Source organism: Oncorhynchus kisutch, linkage group LG12 (genome assembly GCF_002021735.2).
Source record: "Oncorhynchus kisutch isolate 150728-3 linkage group LG12, Okis_V2, whole genome shotgun sequence".
NCBI classification, from domain to species: domain Eukaryota; kingdom Metazoa; phylum Chordata; class Actinopteri; order Salmoniformes; family Salmonidae; genus Oncorhynchus; species Oncorhynchus kisutch.
The window spans coordinates 25077868-25102298 of NC_034185.2; the positions used below are offsets into that span (position 1 = coordinate 25077868).

At 45.0% G+C, this 24431-nt stretch overlaps 3 protein-coding genes across 10 annotated transcripts in view; 2 read left to right on the top strand and 1 right to left on the bottom strand.

The window, feature by feature from the left end:
* The window catches only part of aig1 (androgen-induced 1 (H. sapiens)), a 51491-nt gene extending 40378 nt beyond the window's left edge, over nt 1–11113 (top strand). For all 3 annotated transcript variants that reach the window (XR_004211916.1, XM_020496552.2, XM_031837195.1), the window contains 2 exons: nt 9062–9225; nt 10360–11113. Coding sequence is in view for 2 of the 3 variants with exons in the window: in XM_020496552.2 (XP_020352141.1) it covers nt 9062–9225; nt 10360–10394 (199 nt within the window). In the remaining variant the exon portion in view is untranslated. The remainder of the gene's footprint in view (nt 1–9061; nt 9226–10359) is intronic.
* Nucleotides 11114–12951: 1838 nt separating this feature from the next.
* Nucleotides 12952–18011, bottom strand: adat2 (adenosine deaminase tRNA specific 2). Of its 6 annotated transcripts, none has more exons than XM_020496554.2 (7): nt 17737–18011; nt 17177–17281; nt 16369–16519; nt 14877–14983; nt 14624–14696; nt 14434–14508; nt 12952–13101 (listed from the first exon to the last, which is right to left on the bottom strand). In XM_020496554.2, the coding sequence occupies exons 1-6, from the start codon at nt 17833–17835 to the stop codon at nt 14480–14482; spliced, it is 564 nt and encodes a 187-aa protein (XP_020352143.1). In that variant the 5' UTR covers nt 17836–18011; the 3' UTR covers nt 12952–13101; nt 14434–14479. The 6 variants fall into 6 exon arrangements, with proteins under 6 accessions (XP_020352143.1, XP_031693059.1, XP_020352142.1 ...); XM_031837199.1 differs by having other exon boundaries at nt 17706–17967; XM_020496553.2 differs by having other exon boundaries at nt 12952–13834; nt 17737–17966.
* pex3 (peroxisomal biogenesis factor 3) lies at nt 17833–22329 on the top strand. The gene is made up of 12 exons (XM_020496551.2): nt 17833–18246; nt 18529–18660; nt 18814–18895; nt 18994–19037; nt 19148–19269; nt 19443–19509; nt 19641–19695; nt 19824–19974; nt 20856–20926; nt 21018–21149; nt 21292–21388; nt 21485–22329. Exons 1-12 carry the CDS (start codon nt 18174–18176, stop codon nt 21566–21568), a joined length of 1110 nt encoding a protein of 369 aa, XP_020352140.1. The 5' UTR covers nt 17833–18173; the 3' UTR covers nt 21569–22329.
* The last annotated feature ends 2102 nt before the right edge of the window (nt 22330–24431 follow it).

Here is a 24431-nt window from a genome sequence, read left to right on the forward strand (position 1 = left end):
TGTTGATATTTTACAGTACTTTACTGTACTCACATGGGATTAGTACAAGCAGGTTGGCTGCTAGGTATTTGTATATTACAGCCTATTTATGAATATGTGGTGTTTTATATCACTTGCACTTCTAGAGGCCTAAACAAAAGCTCCCAAACTGGCTGTGACTACAGGGCAAAACATATCGAAAAGGACATGGCTTAATTTCCAACCATTAAAGACTTGCAGCCACTCTGATCCGTCCCATAATCTGTCCCCTATACATTTAATTGTTAGGGAACTACTACCACATATCACTTAAATTGGTACAGCACTCTCACTAAGGGGTGCAACAAGTTTAGCCTCTTACAAGGCACGCCTCAACATTGGTTCATGAGCCACAACAATACCATGCACCCACAAAAGTCAAAAATTACAGTATGGTACTGTATTCTGTGAGGTGATACTGAATTACAGTAAATTACTGACAGCACACAAGCCAGTAAATTACTGTAGATTTACAGGACGAATATACAAAAATATGGTATGGTACTTCATTCTGTGGGCTACTGCATTCTCACTAATAGGGTGCAACAAATATAGCCTCTTACAAGGCACGCCTGTAGAATGTTACTGTAAAATTGCTGTAATTGTACAGCAGTGTAGCAGAATGCCATTGAGCCCTCATAATGCATTGCTCTTTACAGTACTATACTCTAATATAGAGTTACAGTAGCTAACTAAAAGTTTTGCTGTAAATGTACAACAATTTGTTACAGTGCAGTGCTTTGGAATACAAGTGTGAATCCTTAGCACAGGGCTAAAGCTTAGCCCAGGTTTAACAAATGCTTGTGTGAAAACAGGCTAAACTAGCCCAGGGCTAAGATAGCCAGGGGCTCAGAACAATGCAGTGTGAAAAGGCCTAAAATGTTATTGTCCATTTCCACTTGGGGCCATTAAAACAGACTCTTGAAAACAGGCATACGACACATATAAGAACATACTGTAAAGAACAGAGAAACCATCACAGTATAAATACTGTATAAATACTGTATACTGTGTGTCTTGATGATGAATGTGATCTGTGTGGCTAATGAGAAGACAGGGATGTCCAGCCGCCCCGCCCCGCCCCTCCCCTCTGCTTCTCCAGGCCCGGAGGTCTGGCAGCTAGCTCCATTCCCACGTTCCTCATGGCTCTGTCCCTCCACGCACTTATGATGGATGACCTTCTCCGAGCATGGTAACACACAGTCTCTGCTGCAGAAAAAACAGCCTCTAAACCTCCTCTATCAGTCAAGAAAGAGAGAAAGAAAGAGAGAGAGGGGGATCTGTCTCTGGTCTGGCAGAGAGGCCTACCTTGTGACAACACATGTTACAGAACCAGAGGACCAGACCCTAGTCCTGAGCACGGCACATGTAATGCTCTCAGAGAGGAGAGGCTTGGAGCCGAGGGAGTCCTCTACTGCAGCCATAGCTAACCAGGGCCGACAGCAAGGAGAAGGGGATTTGCCAGACCCACCTGACGTGTAGGAGCCTCAGGCAACAAACACCTCTCTTCATTTTAATCCCTGGCTAAATTAAGATGATTAGATCCCCACACGTCTCACAGGGTCAGAGAATCTGCCTCGTTTCCCTATGCTGGAGTTGGGTAAATCCATAGGCAGTCTTCACAGGAGGCTGGTGGCACCTTCATTGGGGAGGACGGACTCGTGGTAATGGCTGTAGCTAAATGAATGGAATGGTATCAAATACACTGCTCAAAAAAATAAAGGGAACACTAAAATAACACATCCTAGATCTGAATGAATGAAATATTCTTATTAAATACTTTTTTCTTTACATAGTTGAATGTGCTGACAACAAAATCACACAAAAATGATCAATGGAAATCAAATGTATCAACCCATGGAGGTCTGGATTTGGAGTCACACTCAAAATTAAAGTGGAAAACCACACTACAGGCTGATCCAACTTTGATGTAAGGTCCTTAAAACAAGTCAAAATGAGGCTCAGTAGTGTGTGTGGCCTCCACGTGCCTGTATGACCTCCCTACAACGCCTGGGCATGCTTCTGATGAGGTGGCGGATGGTCTCCTGAGGGATCTCCTCCCAGACCTGGACTAAAGCATCCGCCAACTCCTGGACAGTCTGTGGTGCAACGTGGCGTTGGTGGATGGAGCGAGACATGATGTCCCAGATGTGCTCAATTGGATTCAGGTCTGGGGAACGGGCGGGCCAGTCAATAGCATCAATGCCTTCCTCTTGCAGGAACTGCTGACACACTCCAGCCACATGAGGTCTAGCATTGTCTTGCATTAGGAGGAACCCAGGGCCAACCACACCAGCATATGGTCTCACAAGGGGTCTGAGGATCTCATCTCTGTACCTAATGGCAGTCAGGCTACCTCTGGCGAGCACATGGAGGGCTGTGCGGCCCCCCAAAGAAATGCCACCCCACACCATGACTGACCCACCGCCAAACCGGTCATGCTGGAGGATGTTACAGGCAGCAGAACGTTCTCCACGGCGTCTCCAGACTCTGTCACATGTGCTCAGTGTGAACCTGCTTTCATCTGTGAAGAGTACAGGGCACCAGTGGCGAATTTGCCAATCTTGGTGTTCTCTGGCAAATGCCAAACGTCCTGCACGGTGTTGGTCTGTAAGCACAACCCCCACCTGTGGACGTCGGGCCCTCATACCACCCTCATGGAGTCTGTTTCTGACCGTTTGAGCAGACACATGCACATTTGTGGCCTGCTGGAGGTCATTTTGCAGGGCTATGGCAGTGCTCCTCCTGCTCCTCCTTGCACAAAGGCGGAGGTAGCGGTCCTGCTGCTGGGTTGTTGCCCTCCTACGGCCTCCTCCACGTCGCCTGATGTACTGGCCTGTCTCCTGGTAGCACCTCCATGCTCTGGACACTAAGCTGACAGACACAGCAAACCTTCTTGCCACATCTCGCATTGATGTGCCATCCTGGATGAGCTGCACTACCTGAGCCACTTGTGTGGGTTGTAGACTCCGTCTCATGCTACCACTAGAGTTAAAGAACCGCCAGCATTCAAAAGTGACCAAAACATCAGCCAGGAAGCAAAGGAACTGTGAAGTGGTCTGTGGTCCCCACCTGCAGAAGCACTCCTTTATTGGGGGTGTCTTGCTAAATGCCTATAATTTCCACCTGTTGTCTATTCCATTTGCACAACAGCATGTGACATTTATTGTCAATCAGTGTTGCTTCCTAAGTGGACAGTTTGATTTCACAGAAGTGTGATTGACTTGGAGTTACATTGTGTTGTTTAAGTGTTCCCTTTATTTTTTTGAGCAGTGTATATCCAACATGGTTTCCATGTGTTTGATGCTATTCCATTCGCCCATTCGTTCCAGCCATTATTATGAGCCGTCCTCCCCTCCGCAGCCTCCACTGGCTGCCTTAAATGGGGATTCCCAGCCAGGGAGTTACAGAGAGAGGGGGGGAGGGGAATAGACAGAAAGAGTGAAAGAGAAATATGTCAAGCCTAAAGTAGGACGAGCTAAGCTTCAGTGGCAGACATGTCTGATCTGTACAGTCTGTCAGACACCAAGTGATGAAATGCTATGTTACTAAAATTAACATCGTATGTAATGTAGGGATTTCCCCTGAATCCATAGAGACATAGTCTAAAATCCTTGTTGGTTAGGAAGGAATTATACGGAACGTAATGAAAGAGGATAGAGGTCAACGGATGTAACAACTAATGTAACTGTTAGAAACCACCTTGTTTACCTCCACATGTGCAACTTGAAGACTTAAAAGTGCCATTCAACTAATTGCCCAATTATTGAATTCAGCTAATTGAAGCATTTACATAATTCACCGCCTTACTGACGCCCAACAGCTTCCGTCTGTGGACTCAAGTATGTGCAATTTTTCATATTAGTGGGATCAGCTGTATTGTGCAGCAGCCTCGGGCCAGGGTAAGGGCCAGGGTAAGGGCCAGTCCAGTTTCACCTTGAGTGATTGCTTTGGAATCAGGGGAGGCTGTGAGTGGGCCAGCTGACGCACTGGACTCTGTCGCCTGTCACTAATGTGCCCTTGTCCAGTACTGTATGCGCTCTCTCTCCCTGAGATCTCCCCTGGCAGTGTCTCTCCCTGAGACTTCTCCTAGCAGTTTCTCTCTCCCTGAGACCTCTCCAAGCAGTGTCTCTCTCTCTCTCTCTCTCTCTCTCTCTGAGATTCTCCTAGCAGTGGCTCTCTCTCTGAGACCTCTCCTAGCAGTGTCTATTCTCGAGACCTCTAGCAGTCTCTCTCTCTCTGAGATCTCTCCTAGCAGTGTCTCTCTCCCTGAGACCTCTCCTAGCAGTCTCTCTCTCCTTGATACCTCTCCAAGCAGTGTCTCTCTCTCTCCGAGACTCTCCTAGCAGTGGCTCTCTCTCTCTGAGACCTCTCCTAGCAGTGTCTCTCTCTCTGAGACCTCTCCTAGAAGTGTCTCTCTCTCTCTCTGAGACTCTCCTAGCAGTGGCTCTCTCCCTGAAACATCTCCTAGCAGTGTCTCTCTCCCTGAAACCTCTCCTAGCAGTGTCTCTCTCTGAGACTCTCCTAGCAGTGTCTCTCTCCCTGAGACATCTCCTATCAGTGTCTGTCTCTCTGAGACCTCTCCTAGCAGTGTCTCTCTCTCTGAGACCTCTCTTAGCAGTGTCTACCTTTCTCTCTCTCTGTGAGACTCTCCTAGCAGTGTCTCTATCTCTGAGAACTCTCATTTGCATGGTCTCTCTCATCTGAGACCTCTCCTAGCAGTGTCTCTCTCATCTGAGACTTCTCCAAGCAGTGTCTCTCTCTCTGAGACCTCTCCTAGCAGTCTCTCTCTCTGAGACCTCTCCTAGCAGTGTCTACTCTCTCTGACCTCCCCTAGCAACGTCTCTCTCATCTGAGATCTCTGCTAGCAGTGTCTCTCCCTCTCTCTGAGATGTCTCCTAGCAGTGTCTCTCTTTCTGAGACCTCTCCTAGCAGTGTCTCTCTCTCGGAGACCTCTTCTAGCAGTATCTCTCTCATCTGAGTTCTTTCCTAGCAGTGTCTCTCTCTCTCTCTGAGATCTCTCCTAGCAGTGTCTCTCTCTCTGAGACATCTCCTATCAGTGTCTCGCTCTCTCTCGGAGACCTCTTATAGCAGTGTCTCTCTCTGATATCTCTCCTAGCAGTGTCTCTCTCATCTGAGACCTCTCCTAGCAGTGTCTCCCTCTCTGAGACCTCTCCTAGCAGTGTCTCTCTCTCAGAGACCTCTCCTAACAGTCTCTCTCTCTCTCTCTGAGACCTATCCTAGCAGTGTCTCTCTCCCTGAGACCTCTCCTAGAAGTGTCTATCCTTGAGACCTCCCCTAGCAGTGTCTCTCTCTCTCTCCGAGACCTCTCCTAGCAGTGTCTCTCTCTCTGAGACTTCTCATATCAGTGTCTCTCTCTCTCTGAGATCTCTCCTAGCAGTGTCTCTCTCTCTGAGACCTCTCCTAGCAGTGTCTCTCTCTCTGAGATCTCTCCTAGCAGTGTCCCTCTCTCTGAGACCTCTCCTAGCAGTGTTTCTCTCCCTGAGACCTCTCCTAGAAGTGTCTATCCTTGAGACCTCCCCTAGCAGTGTCTCTCTCTCTCTCTCTCTGAGACCTCTCATAGCAGTGTCTCTCCCTGAGATCTCCCCAAGAAGTGTCTCTCTGTTCTATGAGACCTCTCCTAGCAGTGTCTCTATCTCTGAGACCTCTCATAGCAGTGTCTCTCTCTCTGAGACTTCTCCTATCAGTGTCTCTCTCTCTCTGAGATCTCTCCTAGCAGTGTCTCTCTCTCTGAGAACTCTCCTAACAGTGTCTCTCTCTCTGAGACTTCTCCTATCAGTGTCTCTCTCTCTCTGAGATCTCTCCTAATAGTCTCTCTCTCTCTGAGATCTTTCCTAGCAGTGTCCCTCTCTCTGAGACGTCTCCTAGCAGTGTCCCTCTCTCTGAGACCTCTTCTCGAGACCTCTCCTAGCAGTCTCTCTCATCTGAGACCTCTCCTAGCAGTGTCTCTCTCTCTGAGATATCTCCTAGCAGTGTCTCTCTCTCTGAGATCTCTCCTAGCAGTGTCTCTATCTCGGAGACCTCTCATAGCAGTGTCTCTCTCTCTGAGACCTCTTCTATCAGTGTCTCTCTCTCTCAGAGATCTCTCCTAGCAGTGTCTCTCTCTCTCTGAGACCTCTCCTAGCAGAGTCTCTCTCATCTGAGACTTCCCCTAGCAGTGTCTCTCTCTGAGATCTCTCCTAGCAGTGTCTCTCTCTCTGAGACCTCTCCTAGCAGTGTATCTCTCATCTGAGACCTCTCCTAGCAGTGTCTCTCTCTCTGAGATCTCTCCTAGCAGTGTCTCTCTCTCTGAGATCTCTCCTAGCAGTGTCTCTCTCTCTGAGACCTCTCCTAGCAGTGTCTCTCTCCCTGAGACCTCTCCTAGAAGTGTCTATCCTTGAGACCTCCCCTAGCAGTGTCTCTCTCTCTCCGAGACCTCTCCTAGCAGTGTCTCTCTCCCTGAGATCTCCCCAAGAAGTGTCTCTCTGTTCTATGAGACCTCTCCTAGCAGTGTCTCTATCTCTGAGATCTCTCCTAGCAGTGTCTCTCTCTCTCTGAGATCTCTCCTATCAGTGTCTCTCTCTCTCTGCGACCTCTCCTAGCAGTGTCCCTCTCTCTGAGACCTCTCCTAGCAGTCTCTCTCATCTGAGACCTCTCCTAGCAGTGTCTCTCTCTCTGAGACCTCTCCTAGCAGTGTATCTCTCTCTGAGATCTCTCATAGCAGTGTCTCTTTCTCTGAGACCTCTTCTAGCAGTGTCTCTCTCTGAGGCCTCTTCTGGCAGTGTCTCTCTCTCTCTGAGATCTCTCATAGCAGTGTCTCTTTCTCTGAGACCTCTCCTAGCAGTGTCTCTCTCTCTCTCTGAGATCTCTCATAGCAGTGTCTCTCTCTCTGAAACCTCTCCTAGCACTGTATCTCTCTCTCTGAGACCTCTCCTATTAGTGTCTCTCTCTCTCTCTCTGAGATCTCTCATAGCAGTGTCTCTTTCTCTGAGACCTCTTCTAGCAGTGTCTCTCTCTCTCTCTCTGAGATCTCACCTAGCAGTATCTCTTTATCTGAGACCTCTCCTAGCAGTGTCTCTCTCTCTGAGACCTCTCCTATTAGTGTCTCTCTCTCTGAGACCTCTGCTAGCAGTGTCTCTTTCTCTGAGACCTCTCCTATTAGTGTCTCTCTCACTCTCTGAGATCTCACCTAGCAGTGTCTCTCTCTCTGAGATCTCTCATAGCAGTGTCTCTTTCTCTGAGACCTCTCCTAGCATTGTCTCTCTCTCTCTCTCTGAGATCTCACCTCGCAGTGTCTCTTTCTCTGAGACCTCTCCTATTAGTGTCTCTCTCTCTCTCTGAGATCTCACCTAGCAGTGTCTCTTTCTCTGAGACCACTCCTAGCAGTGTCTCTCTCTCTGAGACCTCTCCTAGCAGTGTATCTCTCTCTGAGATCTCTCATAGCAGTGTCTCTTTCTCTGAGACCTCTTCTAGCAGTGTCTCTCTCTGAGGCCTCTTCTGGCAGTGTCTCTCTCTCTCTGAGATCTCTCATAGCAGTGTCTCTTTCTCTGAGACCTCTCCTAGCAGTGTCTCTCTCTCTCTCTGAGATCTCTCATAGCAGTGTCTCTCTCTCTGAAACCTCTCCTAGCACTGTATCTCTCTCTCTGAGACCTCTCCTATTAGTGTCTCTCTCTCTCTCTCTGAGATCTCTCATAGCAGTGTCTCTTTCTCTGAGACCTCTTCTAGCAGTGTCTCTCTCTCTCTCTCTGAGATCTCACCTAGCAGTATCTCTTTATCTGAGACCTCTCCTAGCAGTGTCTCTCTCTCTGAGACCTCTCCTATTAGTGTCTCTCTCTCTGAGACCTCTGCTAGCAGTGTCTCTTTCTCTGAGACCTCTCCTATTAGTGTCTCTCTCACTCTCTGAGATCTCACCTAGCAGTGTCTCTCTCTCTGAGATCTCTCATAGCAGTGTCTCTTTCTCTGAGACCTCTCCTAGCATTGTCTCTCTCTCTCTCTCTGAGATCTCACCTCGCAGTGTCTCTTTCTCTGAGACCTCTCCTATTAGTGTCTCTCTCTCTCTCTGAGATCTCACCTAGCAGTGTCTCTTTCTCTGAGACCACTCCTAGCAGTGTCTCTCTCTCTGAGACCTCTCCTATTAGTGTCTCTCTCTCTCTCTGAGATCTCACCTAGCAGTGTCTCTTTCTCTGAGACCTCTCCTAGCAGTGTCTCTCTCTCTGAGACCTCTCCTAGCAGTGTCTCTCTCTCTCTCTGAGATCTCTCATAGCAGTGTCTCTTTCTCTGAGACCTCTTCTAGCAGTGTCTCTCTCTCTCTCAGACCTCTCCTAGCAGTGTCTCTCTCTCTCTCAGACCTCTCCTAGCAGTGTCTCTCTCTCTCTCAGACCTCTCCTAGCAGTGTCTCTCTCTCTGAAATCTCTCATAGCAGTGTCTCTTTCTCTGAGACCTCTTCTAGCAGTGTCTCTCTCTCTCTCAGACCTCTCCTAGCAGTGTCTCTCTCTCTCTCAGACCTCTCCTAGCAGTGTCTCTCTCTCTCTCAGACCTCTCCTAGCAGTGTCTCTCTCCTTTGAGGGCACGTTACCTCAATCCACTGACACTGATGGTCCTTCTAATGTCCTCTACCACTGTACTGTATCGGTAGTACTGTATGTTCAAGTATAGCATTACATGTACTGTATTATGTACTCCATTTCAGTGGTTCGGCATAGTTTAGGACGGGTACGTTTATATCATCATCTCACTATTAAAAATGTTTAGTCTGGATTCCTACAGTAAGACAACCATGTGGATGTGCTGTCTGTCAGACACTCGCTGGACCAGACTGACTTTATGAAAGGGATGTGGCTGGATACTCTAGAAGGCAGACAGACAAAGTGACACAGACAGTGGGTGGATGGCAGCAACAAAGGATCTCCACTTTGGCCAACTTTGAGCCTCTATTAACACAGACAGCTGGCTGTAATATAAAAGTATAAACTCTGCACTCTCTCTCTTTCCTTATATCTTTGTCCTCTATCTCACCCCTACCTCCCTCTCGCTCTCCTGTCAGGATGTGCTGGGTGAACCATGTGACCGGCGTGTGGGTCTACCCCCTGTTGGAGCAGATCAGTCCCCTGGCGAAGGTGGCCTTCTTCTTCTGCCTCACTGTCCTGATTAACATCTACTACGTCCTGGGAGAGATCCTCAACAGCTACATCTGGGACGCCTCCAAATGTAAGCCCTCAGGACGTCTGGCAGCCGCTGGTGTGTGTGTGTGTGTGTGTGTGTGTGTGTGTGTGTGTGTGTGTGTGTTAGCCACAGTGCGAAGCGGAATAGCATGTTAGGTGCCTGTCCTGGCGCAAATCCCTGCACAGAATCCCTGTGATTTCAGAGCCTCTATTAGTTCTCGCACTCACACCAGCACTCACCCACACACACAAGTGCAAACTCATGCAAAATGTGTAACACACTAACATATTTACCCACACACACACTGCACATACACTCGTACACCTGTACACACTTGAGCTATCACACACACACATTCCTGTACCCATTTCCATTAAAAGTGCGGGCTGGGAGGTCTGTGGGAGTAGTGCTACCTGCGGTGCTGAGTAACAGATGGGAAATGAGGAGAGAAGACGAGTTGACTGCAGTTAGCAGACACCAAATCCCTCCATCCCTTCTCCTCCCACCTGTTTGACACTGACCCAACAAATCAGCACAACCATTCCATTTCCTATCACAAACTTCTACATCCTTTGATCTGCTCACTATTCCCTCATCTCTCTGTCCATTCTCATTTCTCTTGTCCTCTCCGGTCTCCTCTTCTCCTCTCTTTTCTATCTCTCTCTACCATTCCCCTCCCTTCACCCATGTTCTCTCCTCTTTCTCCCTCCTCTCTTTTCTTTCTAATCCCTTCATCCTCTAGCCCATCCTCTTTCTCCCTCTCTCTCTCCCACTTCACTTCTTTCCAATCCACTCTCCCTGGCTCTCTCTCTCTTTTGCTCTCTCCTTTCCAATCCCCTCTCTCCTCTCCTTGGTTTAGTCCTGCTGTGATTTAGCTCCATCCTTCAGAGCTCATGTTCCCATCTCACCACTCCAACATAACCTCAATTTGCCCATATGGGACATTTGATGATAGATATATGAGGCCAATTGGTCAGCTATGAATGTTCAATTGGTTTTTCATTTTGGATATAAAGTGGTATTTGTGACTATGGTCTCTGAAAACTCTCTACATTTACAAACTGTTAATATTTCTGTTCTCTGTCTTATACAACTTCATATTCCCCTCAACACCACTGATTTGAGTTGTGTACGATTAAAGTAGAGAAAACCGTGCATTGATATTTCTCTGTCTCCCAGGTGTTCTAGACACAGACAAGGCTAAATCCGACTGAAGGCCAACACGTGTGGGAACCTTGCCATCAAGTCAAGACCCAGTCCTCACTGGGCTGCCGCAAAGACAGGCCCAATCCCGCCTCGGACTGCAGAATAACAACCACTGTGTAAATAAATGATGGAAAAATACGTGGGAATGTTATGTTGGCTTTTAAAGCTGTGTTCGGAGTCCTCCTCTTAAAATTGTTGAGACTGTAGCTAAGAACTGAGATGCCTGTTTTCCGTCGATGACAAGGTGGGGTATGAATTCTCCACCTTTCTATTCACTGGAGGTATGACGATGACATTACATTTACCCACTTATTAATATTGAATCATCCTGTTCATCCACCTCAAAGGCTCAAGTTATTATCTGAACACAGAGTATAGTGTATTAGTGGAATGAACTAACTGCTACGGTATGATATTAATCTTAAGATGCTTAGGCACGCCAGCAGAGTTAGCAAAAGCCATGTATTCAAATTCTCTTCTCTTGTTTCTTTTGACTGGAGTGCTTTCCAGCGAGGGCATCTCGTACAGTGGCAGGAATGATCGCCTTTTCTTGGATGTGTATTGTCTAACAGCTGTACCACAGAATGTTATTTTCTGGGACAGCCAGACTGGCAGCTCCGCTGCTCCAAAATATCCTTTCTTGTTTTAATGCTTTTGTAAAAAAAGAAAAGAAAAAAGGATGACCGCATTTAAAGTGTCTGGTCTTTCAATAAAAAGTTGTTATTTAGAGCGAGTCAGAGGTGTCGTGGACGTGTGTGTGTGTGTGTGTGTGTGTGTGTGTCAGCCAGTCTCACTACAGCTCTTCTCTTCACAGACTCACACAACACTAAGTTCCACGGGAATGACGGCCCAGCCATTCAATTAAAAATAACCACACATATCATTTCATTTTTGCTCTATATTTTCACTGGCAATTTCTGCCTTGCTTTTTCAGACGCACTCGGTCCAAACATAACAATTCCTTTGTGCAGCGCTGGACAAGCTCTTAACGAGAAACACACACATTCCAGTCCATAAAGACACACTAAATAACCAGAAGCTCAATGCAGAAGAAATGTACCCATAATATGTATTTTTATTCACAGCTATTCCAAGGCTCTAGTGACTCTGGGAGACAGACCTCAAAAGCTCTCTCAAAATAATATGTTAGCCTATAATGTAAGTATACCACAGTATATAATAGAAACATTTGGTACATTCTTTGAGTGGCTGTACGTTTATTTCGAGAGTGATATGATCTCCGCTGCTGTTTATCATTTTTAAACAGACTGGCAATTTATTACAACCCTATTAACACCCATGTTTAAACAGAGCCAAAACAGGCAAATACCAGAGCATACTAAATCTCCTCTCTAGCTATCCTCACTTTTATATTCAACAAAACCTCTTAAAGTGTCCCACCAGAACCAACTCCTGTAATAACAGCTGTCAGCTCAATTAGATGGAAAAATGAAACCCTTCTCATCCATCCCTCTCTAGTGAAACAGAAATAGGTGGTCTTGACAACTGTGGTTTTTCATCCTGATAGAGAATGACATCTTTGCCCGGGTAAGTTGTTTTGTATACACTTTTGTAATGGCGGAATGTGTGCACAGTCGCAGGCTCTCTGTCAGCTTGATAACAAGAGAACGACACTTCAGTCTTCTCATTAACACTGCCGGTCCCCCATGTGGAGGTGACAAATTGAATGCATTTTGAAGGATTTTGCTGGCATACATTAGCATAGTAATTAGGGTAAAAACAGTGTTCGGTAAGCAGGAAAAGCTTGAGCAACATGCAAGGCTTAGTCAAAGCCAATCAAAAGTGTCATGACTACAAACTCACAGGCAGAAATGCCAGAGCCAGATAACATTACCGCTCGACGTGTATCGACATCAGTGGAGGTAAAAGCTGTTTAAATGCAACTTTTCTATCTCCAGGCCCCACTAGGTGGAAAACAACGCAGCTTAATCTGCAGCCACAAGATGGAGGCCCAGATATAGCCCTGCATCGTGGCTCCAAGTACTCAATGTGATGCTTCTCAAACCCTGCAGCCTCCAAGCACAGAAAACACAGAGTACAGATCCTTTGGCAAGGTGTGTGTGTGCGTGTCTGCCGGATGTGTGTGGGCGGGCGGGCGGGCAGCTGAGCAAGTGTACTGTGCCAGTCTGAGGCAGGGATCCTGAGTGGTACTTTGGCTGGAGCAGCAGAGCTCTACAGGAGTGACTTTCAGGGGGGGTTGTATAGTTAGAATGTAGCCAAGGGCAAGAGATTGCATCTAACTCGCCACAGCCGCAATCATCAAAGATTTGAAACCTTTAAAGGAATGAGTCATAACACACACATCCAGGGGGACGTGACGGTATTAAGTGACTATAGAAAACTCTCAAACACCAGTCAGTTACTGAAAATCTGAAATAAATTGTCAAATTTCCTGTAGATATAGCAATGGTGATCACTAGCTAGAGGTTCGCAGTTCTTCAAACTTACATTGTCACCTTCACAAAGTGTTTACCCACAACATTTACATATACATTGGTGAATAAACTACATACGGTAGTTGAACTAAATAAAGAGAACATTTTGTGCATTTCAAAAAGGTTTTATTAGATTTACAAGAGAGAGTTTTAAACCATAGTGAAAGCTACAGCAGGTCAGTGTGGAGCAGTCACTTGGAGCTGGTACAACCGGAACTGTCTGATGCTGACTGGGCGGTTACTTCCTCTGTTCCTGATCCTGTCCAGGGAAGAGACCACTAAGGGTTTAAGGCTGAGGGATGCTGCCTGCCTGCTGCAAGTGAAGGGGAGGCGCTTCAGACAGACTATTACCCCTCACAGCTGTGCTCTATGCTACAAACACATTCCGTTTGTCACACACCAAACTGCAGTGCTGGTGTGAGTGTTGGTGGTTACTGAGACTGAGATCAAAATACCTGCGGGAGTCGATGGAACGGACATTTGTCTCCTTTCTGATCTGAAATAAGTTGGTCCCACATTGAAATATGGTCCCTCTGCAGTGAAGTCTGGCCTAGTCATTCAGTAGGAGAGACAGGACTGTCTGCATGGGCGCTCCCAGTCTATTATACTATTCAGTGTTCCTTCTCCCGCTGAGACTAATGCTGTGAATACGTATTTGTTCTTCAGCAGAAAATAAATAAATCACAAAGCAGCTATGCCACTTAGTAATCACAACATTTTCAAAGTAGAGAACCCCACCATCCTATTGTACATGACGACGCCAGTACTTAACAATCCAAGACATGCATAACAAACCCAGAAACTATCACAGACATGATACATTGGAGTTGGAAATGGCCTCGGGGGGCAACACTGATTTCAGATCCTTGACGGCAGCTGATGACTGACGCCAGAGAGAGAGAGAGCTCCTTTAGAGGTTGCTGAGGGGCCCCCGGTACCTGCCTTAAGCTCAGCTCATCCTAGACCCAGGGTGCTCGGAGTGAGATCACATTCTGGGTTAGATGAGAACATGGAGAAGAAGAGAAGCCAGACAATAATGCAGTCCGGACAGTTTCTGTCTACTTGGTACTGCACACTAATAACCATAATAAAGTCAGCAGCAGCTCCTCACATAGCCAAACACACAGGAAAGATACAGAGCCTGCAAAGCGTCACAATCAAGCCACTTTCCAGACGTTTGTGTCCAGCCAAACTATACTGTAAGGGTCTAATATACTGTTTTTTAATTTTAATTTGACCTTTATTTAACCAGGCAAGTCAGTTAAGAACACATTCTTATTTTCAATGACGGCCTGGGAACAGTGGGTTAACTGCCTGTTCAGGGGCAGAACGACAGATTTGTACCTTGTCAGCTCGGGGGTTTGAACTGACAACCTTCCGGTTACTAGTCCAATGCTCTAACCACTAGGCTACCCTGCCGCCCTGTCAATAATATGAAAATGAAAATGAGTGCTAACACAAACGTCTGAGCAAATAAGTGAGAACACAAAAAAAATCTATTTGATTCCTTTGTCAGAAAGACAAATCCAAGTCTGTTTAGGGAAAAAGCTTTGTAGCTACTCCATTTACATCATCCTTCTCTGCTCCTCACCTCATTTCTTAAAGTCTAGAGCCCCCTGCTGGACACCAACAAAATATCACTCCTTCCTCGTCTTCGGCTTGGGAGCTGAAATGGAAAAAACTGTCTTTTAAAGTTGTGCAACTATAATGTACATGATAATACTTAGATACGTATAATGCTGGTTACAGAATGAGATAAATCCTAAATGAGCAGTTCTTACCATTAGGGTTCTCCTGTTTATAAAACTCCTTCAGCATCTCCACTGCTTCCTCTGCTCTGAAGCCAGAGATACACTGAAAATGAAGGAGCAATTGTTTAATCATTGCCCTCCTGAAGTCAATGAATGATCCTACTCAACTCTAGACTAGGCTCGAATGCATTTCAACACGAGATAATCAGTCTCTTTCCAACAAAAGCACAAAGAGAGACTGGGTTCAAAAAGAATGCTGTGAACACTGGACGACATATTGTACCTTAAATGATGAGCCAGTGTGAGGTAGATCAGCCGAGGGGATGTCTAGAACAGATCCACAGCCACCAAACCTGTCATTATTACACCCATAGACCACTAGAGGAATGTCTGTTGCACTGTTAAGGTAAAATTGATCATGAGGGGCATCCCGAGTGACACAGCGGTCTAAGGCACTACAGACTTGGCTCATCAAGCTCTAGCGACTCCTTGTGGCGGACCGGGAGCCTGCAGGTTGACTCTCGTAGTCAGTTGAACTGTGTTTTCTCCGACACATTGGTGCGGCTGGCTTCCGAGTTAAGCGGGCGGGTGTTAAGAAGCGCGCATGACTCGGCCTTCGCCGCAGAGCCCATTGAGGAGTTGCAGCGATGAGACAAGATCGAAAAAGGGGGTAAAAAAAATAAAAAATACATAAATAAAATTTTAAAGGGATAAAGAGGTTTAAAACGCGAGGCGCGTTAATTTTGAATCGCCGGGTGCCGCGGGTGGGCGGAGTTCGCACATTTTAGACCATTCTATTGGGCCTCGTGAAATTTCCACCCACCCGGGGCATCAGGCAAAACAAACTCGCTCTCGGACATGTCCTACAGAGTAGGGTGTCCACCCATTCTTCCAAGAGTGGGTGAAAACGAGCTTCGGTGATGAAATTTCACTTCCTTATGTTAGTAAAATACATTTTACCAAGACATATGATTGTAAATGTTCTGAATCGTTCAGTGGGGTCTTTCTCTAACAGATCATTAACATTATATCCAAAAAGTCCGATTTCATAACCTAATTAACCTAATACATCCAATAATAAGCACTGAGCTCTTTTGACATAGCGGAGCAGGTTTCTCGTGACAATTTGAGGACTTTACATTTGTCATCTTCAGAGTTGTATCAGCGGGTCGCAAAAGGCTAAATTAGCTTGACACGAGCTGAATTAAATGTGAACGACTGAAAATAAAAAGCTTGGTATACGCTCAGTGTTCCGTTGACATTTCACAGATACACTTGTCTTGTGAGAAATCTTCTGAAAAGAACAGGAATTTCAAATGTGTACTAAAATGTGAAAATACTACATGCCATGTCTCAAACTCGATAACCATTTTACATCTATATTAATCTATGTCCTGCGGATTCGAGAAGACAGATAACGATTTCAACCGGAACGTCACCCTGTCAGGTAGCCAGTAACCTTCATTCTTGCACAGAATCCAGCCTAGCTGTTTTTTCCCTCTGGCCTCCATTGATTTAGTCACCCCCGTTTTACATGGGTCAAAACTACAATAATTTTTCAACAGATTATGATGAGACATGAGGTTTGGACCATTGGTTTTCTTGGAGGATTATCTACACAACATATTATTTTACCCATTGGTCAAAATATCCATTTTTGATTGGCCATCCTATACAGAGTCCTTTGAGGTAAACCCTCACAACAAATCTACACAAATGCTACAGTAAACTAGGTAAACCCAAGTGGAGACTGGTTGATGAGGTCATAAGGATACTGGTCAGGCGAAGAGCTCCTGCACACATGATGCAAGGCTCCACAGTCACGTAGAGCACAGTCCTCTCACACACTGTCCTGGGGTCCAGGTCTCTATGACGACACCACTCCAGCACCTGGTCCAGAGCCACCATCTCAGCATGGCGAGTGGCCTGGAACACACAGAGACAGCTAACATTAACAGGCATGGTGTTGGAAGGATAGGAGAAAGAGAACGATTCCAGTGGTTCTCAAACCTCTCCTCTGGGATCCCCAGCACTTCCATGTGCTAGCTCTGGAATAGATCAAACACTTCTGAGTCAACTACTCCTCAAGCCCATGACTAGCTGAACCAGGTGAGCCAGTTCAAGCCCATGACTAGGTGAACCAGGTGAGCCAGTTCAAGCCCATGACTAGGTGAACCAGGTGAGCCAGTTCAAGCCCATGACTAGGTGAACCAGGTGAGCCAGTTCAAGCTCATGACTAGGTGAACCAGGTGAGCCAGTTCAAGCCCATGACTAGATGAACCAGGTGAGCCAATTCAAACCCATGACTAGGTGAACCAGGTGAGCCAGTTCAAGCCCATGACTAGGTGAACCAGGTCAAGCCCATGACTAGGTGAACCAGGTGAGCTAGTAAAGGGCTACAACAACATTGTGAAACGTCTGGGGATCCAAGAGGAGAGGCTTGAGAACCACTAGATTAGGGTACCGGTATGGCTTTGGTAAATGCCTTTGTTTGGACACGTGCAAGGCAATAACCACAGCAAATAACCATTGAGGAGATGTGTTTGCCTGTGATAGCTCAGCTGAAATGATTAAGTTACTCACATTTTTTGTTTCATTCACTTCATTTCTCCCCTTTCCAAGAATCTCATTGTTGTAGACCATGAGACATCCAACAGGCACCTCACCATTCTCCAAAGCTTCTTTTGCCTGTAAAGAGGTGGAGATTATTATTAGTACACCAGCCATTTAAAATAGTGTGTTGTAATTTACTGGTGGGATTGACCTGTCCTGCCTTGCCTAAATGTGCCGTTGGTGGTCGCGGTTCCGTTCCTTTTCTTTTGCGTCTTCATAGTGAAAACGCAAAAGAAAAGTAACTGATTTGATTTGGCGTCCTCTAAAAGTTATTGAAACCCCTAAAGAACTAAACACCGACCACCAACGGCGCATGGTAGCTATAGGTCCTGCACCTACGCCAGGGTTTTCCAAACTCGGCCCTCGGGACCCCAATGGGTGCACGTTTTGGTTTTTGCCCTAGCACTACAGAGCTAATCAAGCTTTAATCAATTGAATTAGCGGTGTAGCGTTAGGGCAATAACCAGAACCTGCACCCCATGGGATCTCGAATACCTACTTTGGGAAGCGCTGCTCTATGCCAAACCAACCATGTCAAAGGCATTAGCCATCCACCTCTGTATGTCTTCGGCACATGGCTGGAAGTTCTCTTTAGAAACGACATCATTCCCTACATGCTCTGTCCCCATGTTGAATGTACAGTCTGAGAAACTAGATAAATTAGATTACACAAACGCACACCAACTAGCTACTCCAATTACAGAGCGCTCATGCGACAGTTATAAAATCCCCACCGTCTGCCTGAAACAAATTTGCGCACATTGAAGGGGAAGATAATATTGGACGGACCACGCAGGCATTTATTTTGCAGATGATCGCAGAAACACTGATCAATCTATGTTGCTTTGCGCAGCTTCCCACCTCCGTGTTTGACATGTAGCTAGCATTCAAATTCGTGTCATGTGCGACTGTGGAAAATAACACGGTTGGGTGCTTTGTTTCTTCTGTTTTATAAATCGTCTCAAAAATGTTTTCGTCTACGTGGAATTTTCTGAAGCGCCACAAAAGGAAATTTATTTTCGCTGGAGCTTTTGTCGGAGGTAACGTTAGCTAGCTACGCTATCAAGATAACGTTGAGCTAGTTAGCCAAGTGCTAACGTTTTCATTATTTAGAAAAGTTGGCTAGCAAGCCATAATGTTTACCTGTGTGGGTCTGGACTTTATCAGAAATGTTTAATGTAAACTTTGACGATTATGTATATATAAAGCTAAGTTATGTAAATATGTAGAACATTAATGTCCTAAAGATAATCGTGGTAGGTAAATCTAGTTAATAGCTAATCTCATTCTAGCTACCTTGACCCTACGTTTGCCGGTTCCAGGTGTGTACTTTCTTGGTAAATATGCTCAAAAGAAAATCCGAGAGATGCAGGAGCGTGAGGCATCAGAGTACATCGCTCAAGCCCGACGTCAGTTCCACTTCGAGAGTAACCAGAGAACGTGCAACATGACAGGTACAGTACTGCTGTCTACCTGATCGGCACATCATCTTCAGCCTAGTAACAGTCCCAGAAATCTCCTGCAACACTCATTATGTCAAGTGATTGAGTTACTTACAGCACTTCTTTGTGCAGTTTGACACCCTGTTAATGTTTTTTTTTTTTAAGTGTTGTCAATGCTCCCTACATTAAGAGAAGCCATTTTACATCATCTAAACTCTGAGAGCCTCACTACACTGCTGAAGAGCAAGTAAGTGTCTTATGACCTCTGTCGGGGAATTGCTAAAGCTATAGTTAAACAAAATTATTAGTTTAAGGTATTAATGACATCTGCTGTTTCTCTTCTAGACCAGCAAATAAACTTGACATATGGGAGGACCTGAAGATTATTAGTAAGTTATTGTTCCTTAACAGCAATTACGTTGTGAATCAATAACTAAAGTCATTTGATCACTTGATATACAGGTTTGTCATGGAATCACTCTTTTTCCTATTCCCCCAGGTTTCACCCGAAGTGTTGTGGCTGTGTACAGTACATGTATGTTGGTTGTTTTACTCCGTGTCCAGCTCAATATCATTGGTGGCTACTTATACTTGGACAACTCAGTCAGCAAGAGTGGCATGGTAAGTCTTTAAGCTTCAATCTCTTTTAATTCCCAGACAAACATTTAGCCTGGATAATCTCTATTTAAATTGTTTTTTTGTTGTTCAGGAATTGGCTTTATCTGTGTCCATAAAACCACCTCTGGATGTGGGGTGGTCTATAAATGCCATTTTTGTGTTCTGTGCTCCACCAGATGCCCTTGGCCCCTCCAGATGTGCAACAACAATACCTCTCCAGCATCCAGCACCTCCTTGGGGATGGTAAGAGACTATTACTCTGCTTTCTGAAATAGCTAGGCCTTAGTATAACAAGTCCTCTGTTGATTAGCCTAAATGAGTTCCACAGGCTATAAAGCATCCTTGCATTTTACGGATTCTCTCTGACTCCCAAGGGTTGAGTGAGATGATAACAGCAGTTAAGAAAGCTGTGCAGAACACATTGGGCGGGTGAGTCAGTGCCAGCCACATGCACGCATTGCACAGCAGCACCTCAAACCACATTAGGAGGATTAAGTCATATGTGATGCTTTTGCCTGTCTGTCAGTGACTGTGTGTCTGTCTCCCCACCCACCCAGGGTGTCCCTGAAGCAGAGTCTGTCCCTTCAGGAGCTGGAGCAGCACCTTAACCAGATCAGAGCCCAGGTGGAGGAGGGAGACGGGGGCTCCACACACAGACCTCTCTCCTGGTACATGATGCCTGACGAGGAGAACACTCTGGCTGCACAGGTGACAGCCCTCACCTGCCCATTTTTTAAATATATTTTTTTACTGTTCTGACCAGCAGACTAGCAAACTAAACCAGCAAAAACAGTGTAGGGCACAAGATGCAACTGAAATTTTGCGGGTGAGATGAGAGGGGATGGAGGCATCTTGTTATGACATGCATTATCTGAATTAGGCCCACAGAATTATACCTATGGAGGAACTTTGAATGTCTTTGGACTTCCGAGTTGGTTTAACGTTGGACCAGAGCAAATGTTAGCTCGGGAACAAGCTAAAAACAAGTCTTACCTCTTGTAGTTAATACTTCCAATGTGAAGCTATAGTATCCTTAACTTGGAAAAAGTTAATCTATTATTTTAAACATATCTCCCTAATGCCTGAATCGTGCTTTTTATTGGAATGAATCTTGTCATGACGGCAGTACTAAGCGAGTTCCACTAGCTTGGCCAGCTGTAGGCTACAGTAACCTATACTTCAGAGGGGAGGGGTAGGTAGCCTACACACACACCCACTGGCAAAGATTTCCAGCTGGCAGGCAGACACTGGCATATACGTTTCTGAGCGACAGAGGGAGGGCTTTGCATAGGCAATTTCTTAGAGTTTTTGTGGGACTGGAAAAAAATGCCTGGAACGTTATTAACTGGTTCCCATGCTTTTAAAATAACGATTCGGTTCTGGAACAGTATAGATGGCTTCCGGTTCTGTTACTAAATAAATCAATAAAAATCTGGTTTTCGTTTCTGTTCCCTGAACCGGTTCCAACCATTGCTGGATTGTCAACCCTGGTCAGATTAATGGTCATGAACTGATACACATACAACTTTATGTATTTTTTTGTTTATTTGGGTTAAAACTGGGGTTTACATTATTTAATTGTTTGACAGGCCTGTGGTCTGACGGAGAATGATGTCACTACGATAAAGCTGCTCAATGAAACCAGAGACATGCTTGAAAGGTAAAATGGAGGCCTAACACTCATTGACCCTTATTTAGAGAGGTTTATCTTGTGTGTGGGTGTGCTGAACTGTGTCCCCTCTGTTCTTCAGCCCGGACTTCGGAACTGTACTCAACACCTGCCTGAACAGGGGCTTCAACCGTTTCCTTGACAACATGGCAGAGTTTTTCCGGCCCCCACCCGGAGCACAAGGAGACTCCACCCCCATCACTACACCTGATAGGTCTGTTTTTTTTGTGGATGAATTTAGTTGGCAGCAATTTATGGGAGGTCACTTGTCATAGTAAATCACTTTCTGCAAAAAAAAAATTTTGTATAAAATTCATCTACCTATCAATTAATGCCCCCTCCACAATCTCTTCCAGTCTCTCGCATGTAAGTCTCCCAGTTGCCAAAATCATCCCCATTGTGAATGGACAGATCCACTCCATCTGCAGTGAAATACCAAGTCACTTTGTACAGGTAAGAGCTCATTTGCCTTTGGGAAGGATTTCCATTTTTGAATCCCAGCATGTTTTAAGTCTTGAGTCTTAAGGATGACACTTTTCCTCTTTGCAGGATCTCCTGATGATAGACCAAGTGAAGGAGTTTGCTGCCAATGTGTATGAGACATTCAGCACATCCCATGAACTGCAGAAATAAGGGAGTTGACATATTCCTGGTAGACCTGGCCCGCTCTTCCTGCTCTGTATCTTTGCATGACGCTGCCTGCTGTGGACATCACGAATGGAGGAAGAAATGCTCTTATTCGCTGTACCATGTCAGAATACTTGAGGACTGTTCCATTGTGGAATGTAATGCCATGAACTGCCGCCTACTCCAGCTGTAGACCTCAAGGTGAGATACCCACTTCATCTTGGGAAGTTGAGTTTTTGGCTCACGGTTTATAAAGTCAGCCAACCAGACTCCTCTGAATCAAAGTAACTTTCCTGTGTCATGAAAAATAAACAAAATCCTGAAAGCCTTGTCCCACTTTACGTAGACGTTGTTTCGATACATTAACCATAAGTTGAACTACTGTCGCTTTGAGTTTGAACTATTTTTCTCCTTTCTATTACTGTTGTTGAAGAGTCAACTCTTACCCTTCATTTTGACCTTTAATCTACCATTATCAACAGTGCTGTGTCATCAAGGCTGCAAGTTCTCATTACACCTCAGTCTAATTCCTGTTTAACAATGTTCAGTATTGTCTAATACATAATTCTGCACTTTTTATGTTGTCTCTTCTTTGGAAATGTAATCTTTAAGGTTTGTTTTCTTAAATCATGGAAATTGGGAAATTTCAGAGGTGAGAATGTAGGCCCATGTATTATATATTTTGTAACATAACATTCTAAATGACAACAGAAAATGTAAGTACTGTAGTATTGACATTGAAAATTATAAACACATGATTTAATATATTCAGTATTTGATTTGTGTTTCCTATTATACAGAAATGTAGGTTGCCGTTTCATTGACTGCTGCGTCTGTATCATACTGTAGTGTTGATTTAAGAAGTTCCTTTGCGCAGCAGCAGAGGGCAGCACAGAACTAAGGACTAACGTTGACTCCCTCACTCCCTCAAGCTGCCAATAAAGGCAGGTTGGCGTTTATTCGGATGACTCATGAAGGCTGCTCTGCAGGGTAGCACTAGATGGCACAGCTAGAAATGAATCAAATCTGATTTTAACCATAACCTTGTGCCTAACCTTAAATTAAAACCCGAAATCTTAAAACAACCCCCCCAAAATATATATTTTTAACGATATATAGCCAATTTTGACTTAGCAGCTGGCCCATCTTGTGTAATTCACTTAGTACTGCCTCCAGGACAAGATTCATATCAATAAATGTCAACCTGCTCAATAAAAACTTGCTATTGACCAAGTACAGCTCTATTAAATGTTATTAGGAAATACATTAGATTACCTTCCTTGTTAATTTCACAGTATTTATTTTACAAATGGATCCGCCACCATTATTTAAGAAGTTAAACATAAAGAAAATGACCAAAAACATGTATTTTGTGTAGTTGGCATGTTTTATGAGTCCTAGAAAATACTGATGGCAAACAAAAACTCCTAAACCCTTGTTTTCAAAGATTACATCGTTCATATGATATGAGTGTGTGACTAAACATGACATCATCTAGTTATTGACCTTTGTGATAAACACATTGATTCACATTTCAATTTCATTTTAAGCTCCTTTTCGGGTTTATATTTTTTCACTTGACTACACATTTTAGTATGTTACGGGGTAGAAAAGATATGATTAGATGTAAAGTGTTAGAATATAAAATGGCCATTTCAGGTGAAACATAAACAAATACATATTTTTGTGACAACCAGCACTACAACCAGGAATACGACTTTCCCAAAGCGGCTCCTTTGTCTGCACCTCCCAGGGAATTTGAACCGAGTGAGGCTTCGGATGCGCGCACACCACCCACTCGCTAATGTCCAGTCCCTAGTAACAAAGTCGCCGAAATCAGGGAAAGAGTTGCTTTCAAAGAGATATCCGGGATTGTAACATACTCTGTTTCACGGAAACATGGCTAGCTGGGGACATGCTGTCGGAGTCCGTACAGCCAACAAGATTTTCAGACAGGAATAAACATCTCTCCTGTAAGAAGAAGGGTGGTGGTGTATGTTTCATGATTAACAACTCATGGTGTAATTGTAAAAACATACAAGAACTCAAGTCCTTTTGTTCACCTGACCTAGAATTTGTCACAATCATATGCTGACCGTATTATCTCGCAAGAGAACTCTCCTCGGTTATCATCACAGCCGTGTATATCCCCCTGCAAACAGATATCAAGACGGCCATCAAGGAATTCACTGGACTTTATGCAAACTGGAAACCATATATCCTGAGGCTGCATTTATCGTAGCTGGGGATTTAACAAAGCTAATTTGAGAACAAGGCTACCTAAATTCTATCAGCATATCGATTGCAATACACGAGTGAGTAACACGCTCGACCATTGCTACTCTACCTTCCCTCCCCCGCCCTCCTTTTGGTAAATCCGACCATAACTCCATCTTGTTGCTCCCCTCCTATAGGCAGAAACTAAAACAGGAAGCGCCCATGCTCAGGTCTATCCAATGCTGGTCTGACCAATCGGATCCCACGCGTCAAGATTGCTTCGATCACGTGGACTGGGATATGTTCCGGGTAGCCTCAGACAATAACATTGACATATACGCTGACTCGGTGAGCGAGTTTAGAAGGAAGTGTATAGGAGATATTGTACCCACTGTGACTATTAAAACCTTCCCTAACCTAAAACCGTGGATTGATGTCAGAATTCGCGCAAAACTGAAAGCACATACCACCGCATTTAATCATGGCAAGGCGACTGGAAACATGGCCGAATACAAACAGTGTAGTTAATCCCTCCGTAAAGCAATTAAACGAGCAAAGTGTCAGTATAGAGACAAAGTGGAGTTGTAATTCAATGGCCCGAACACAAGACCTTTGTGACAGGGTCTACAGACAATTAAGGATTACTAAAAGA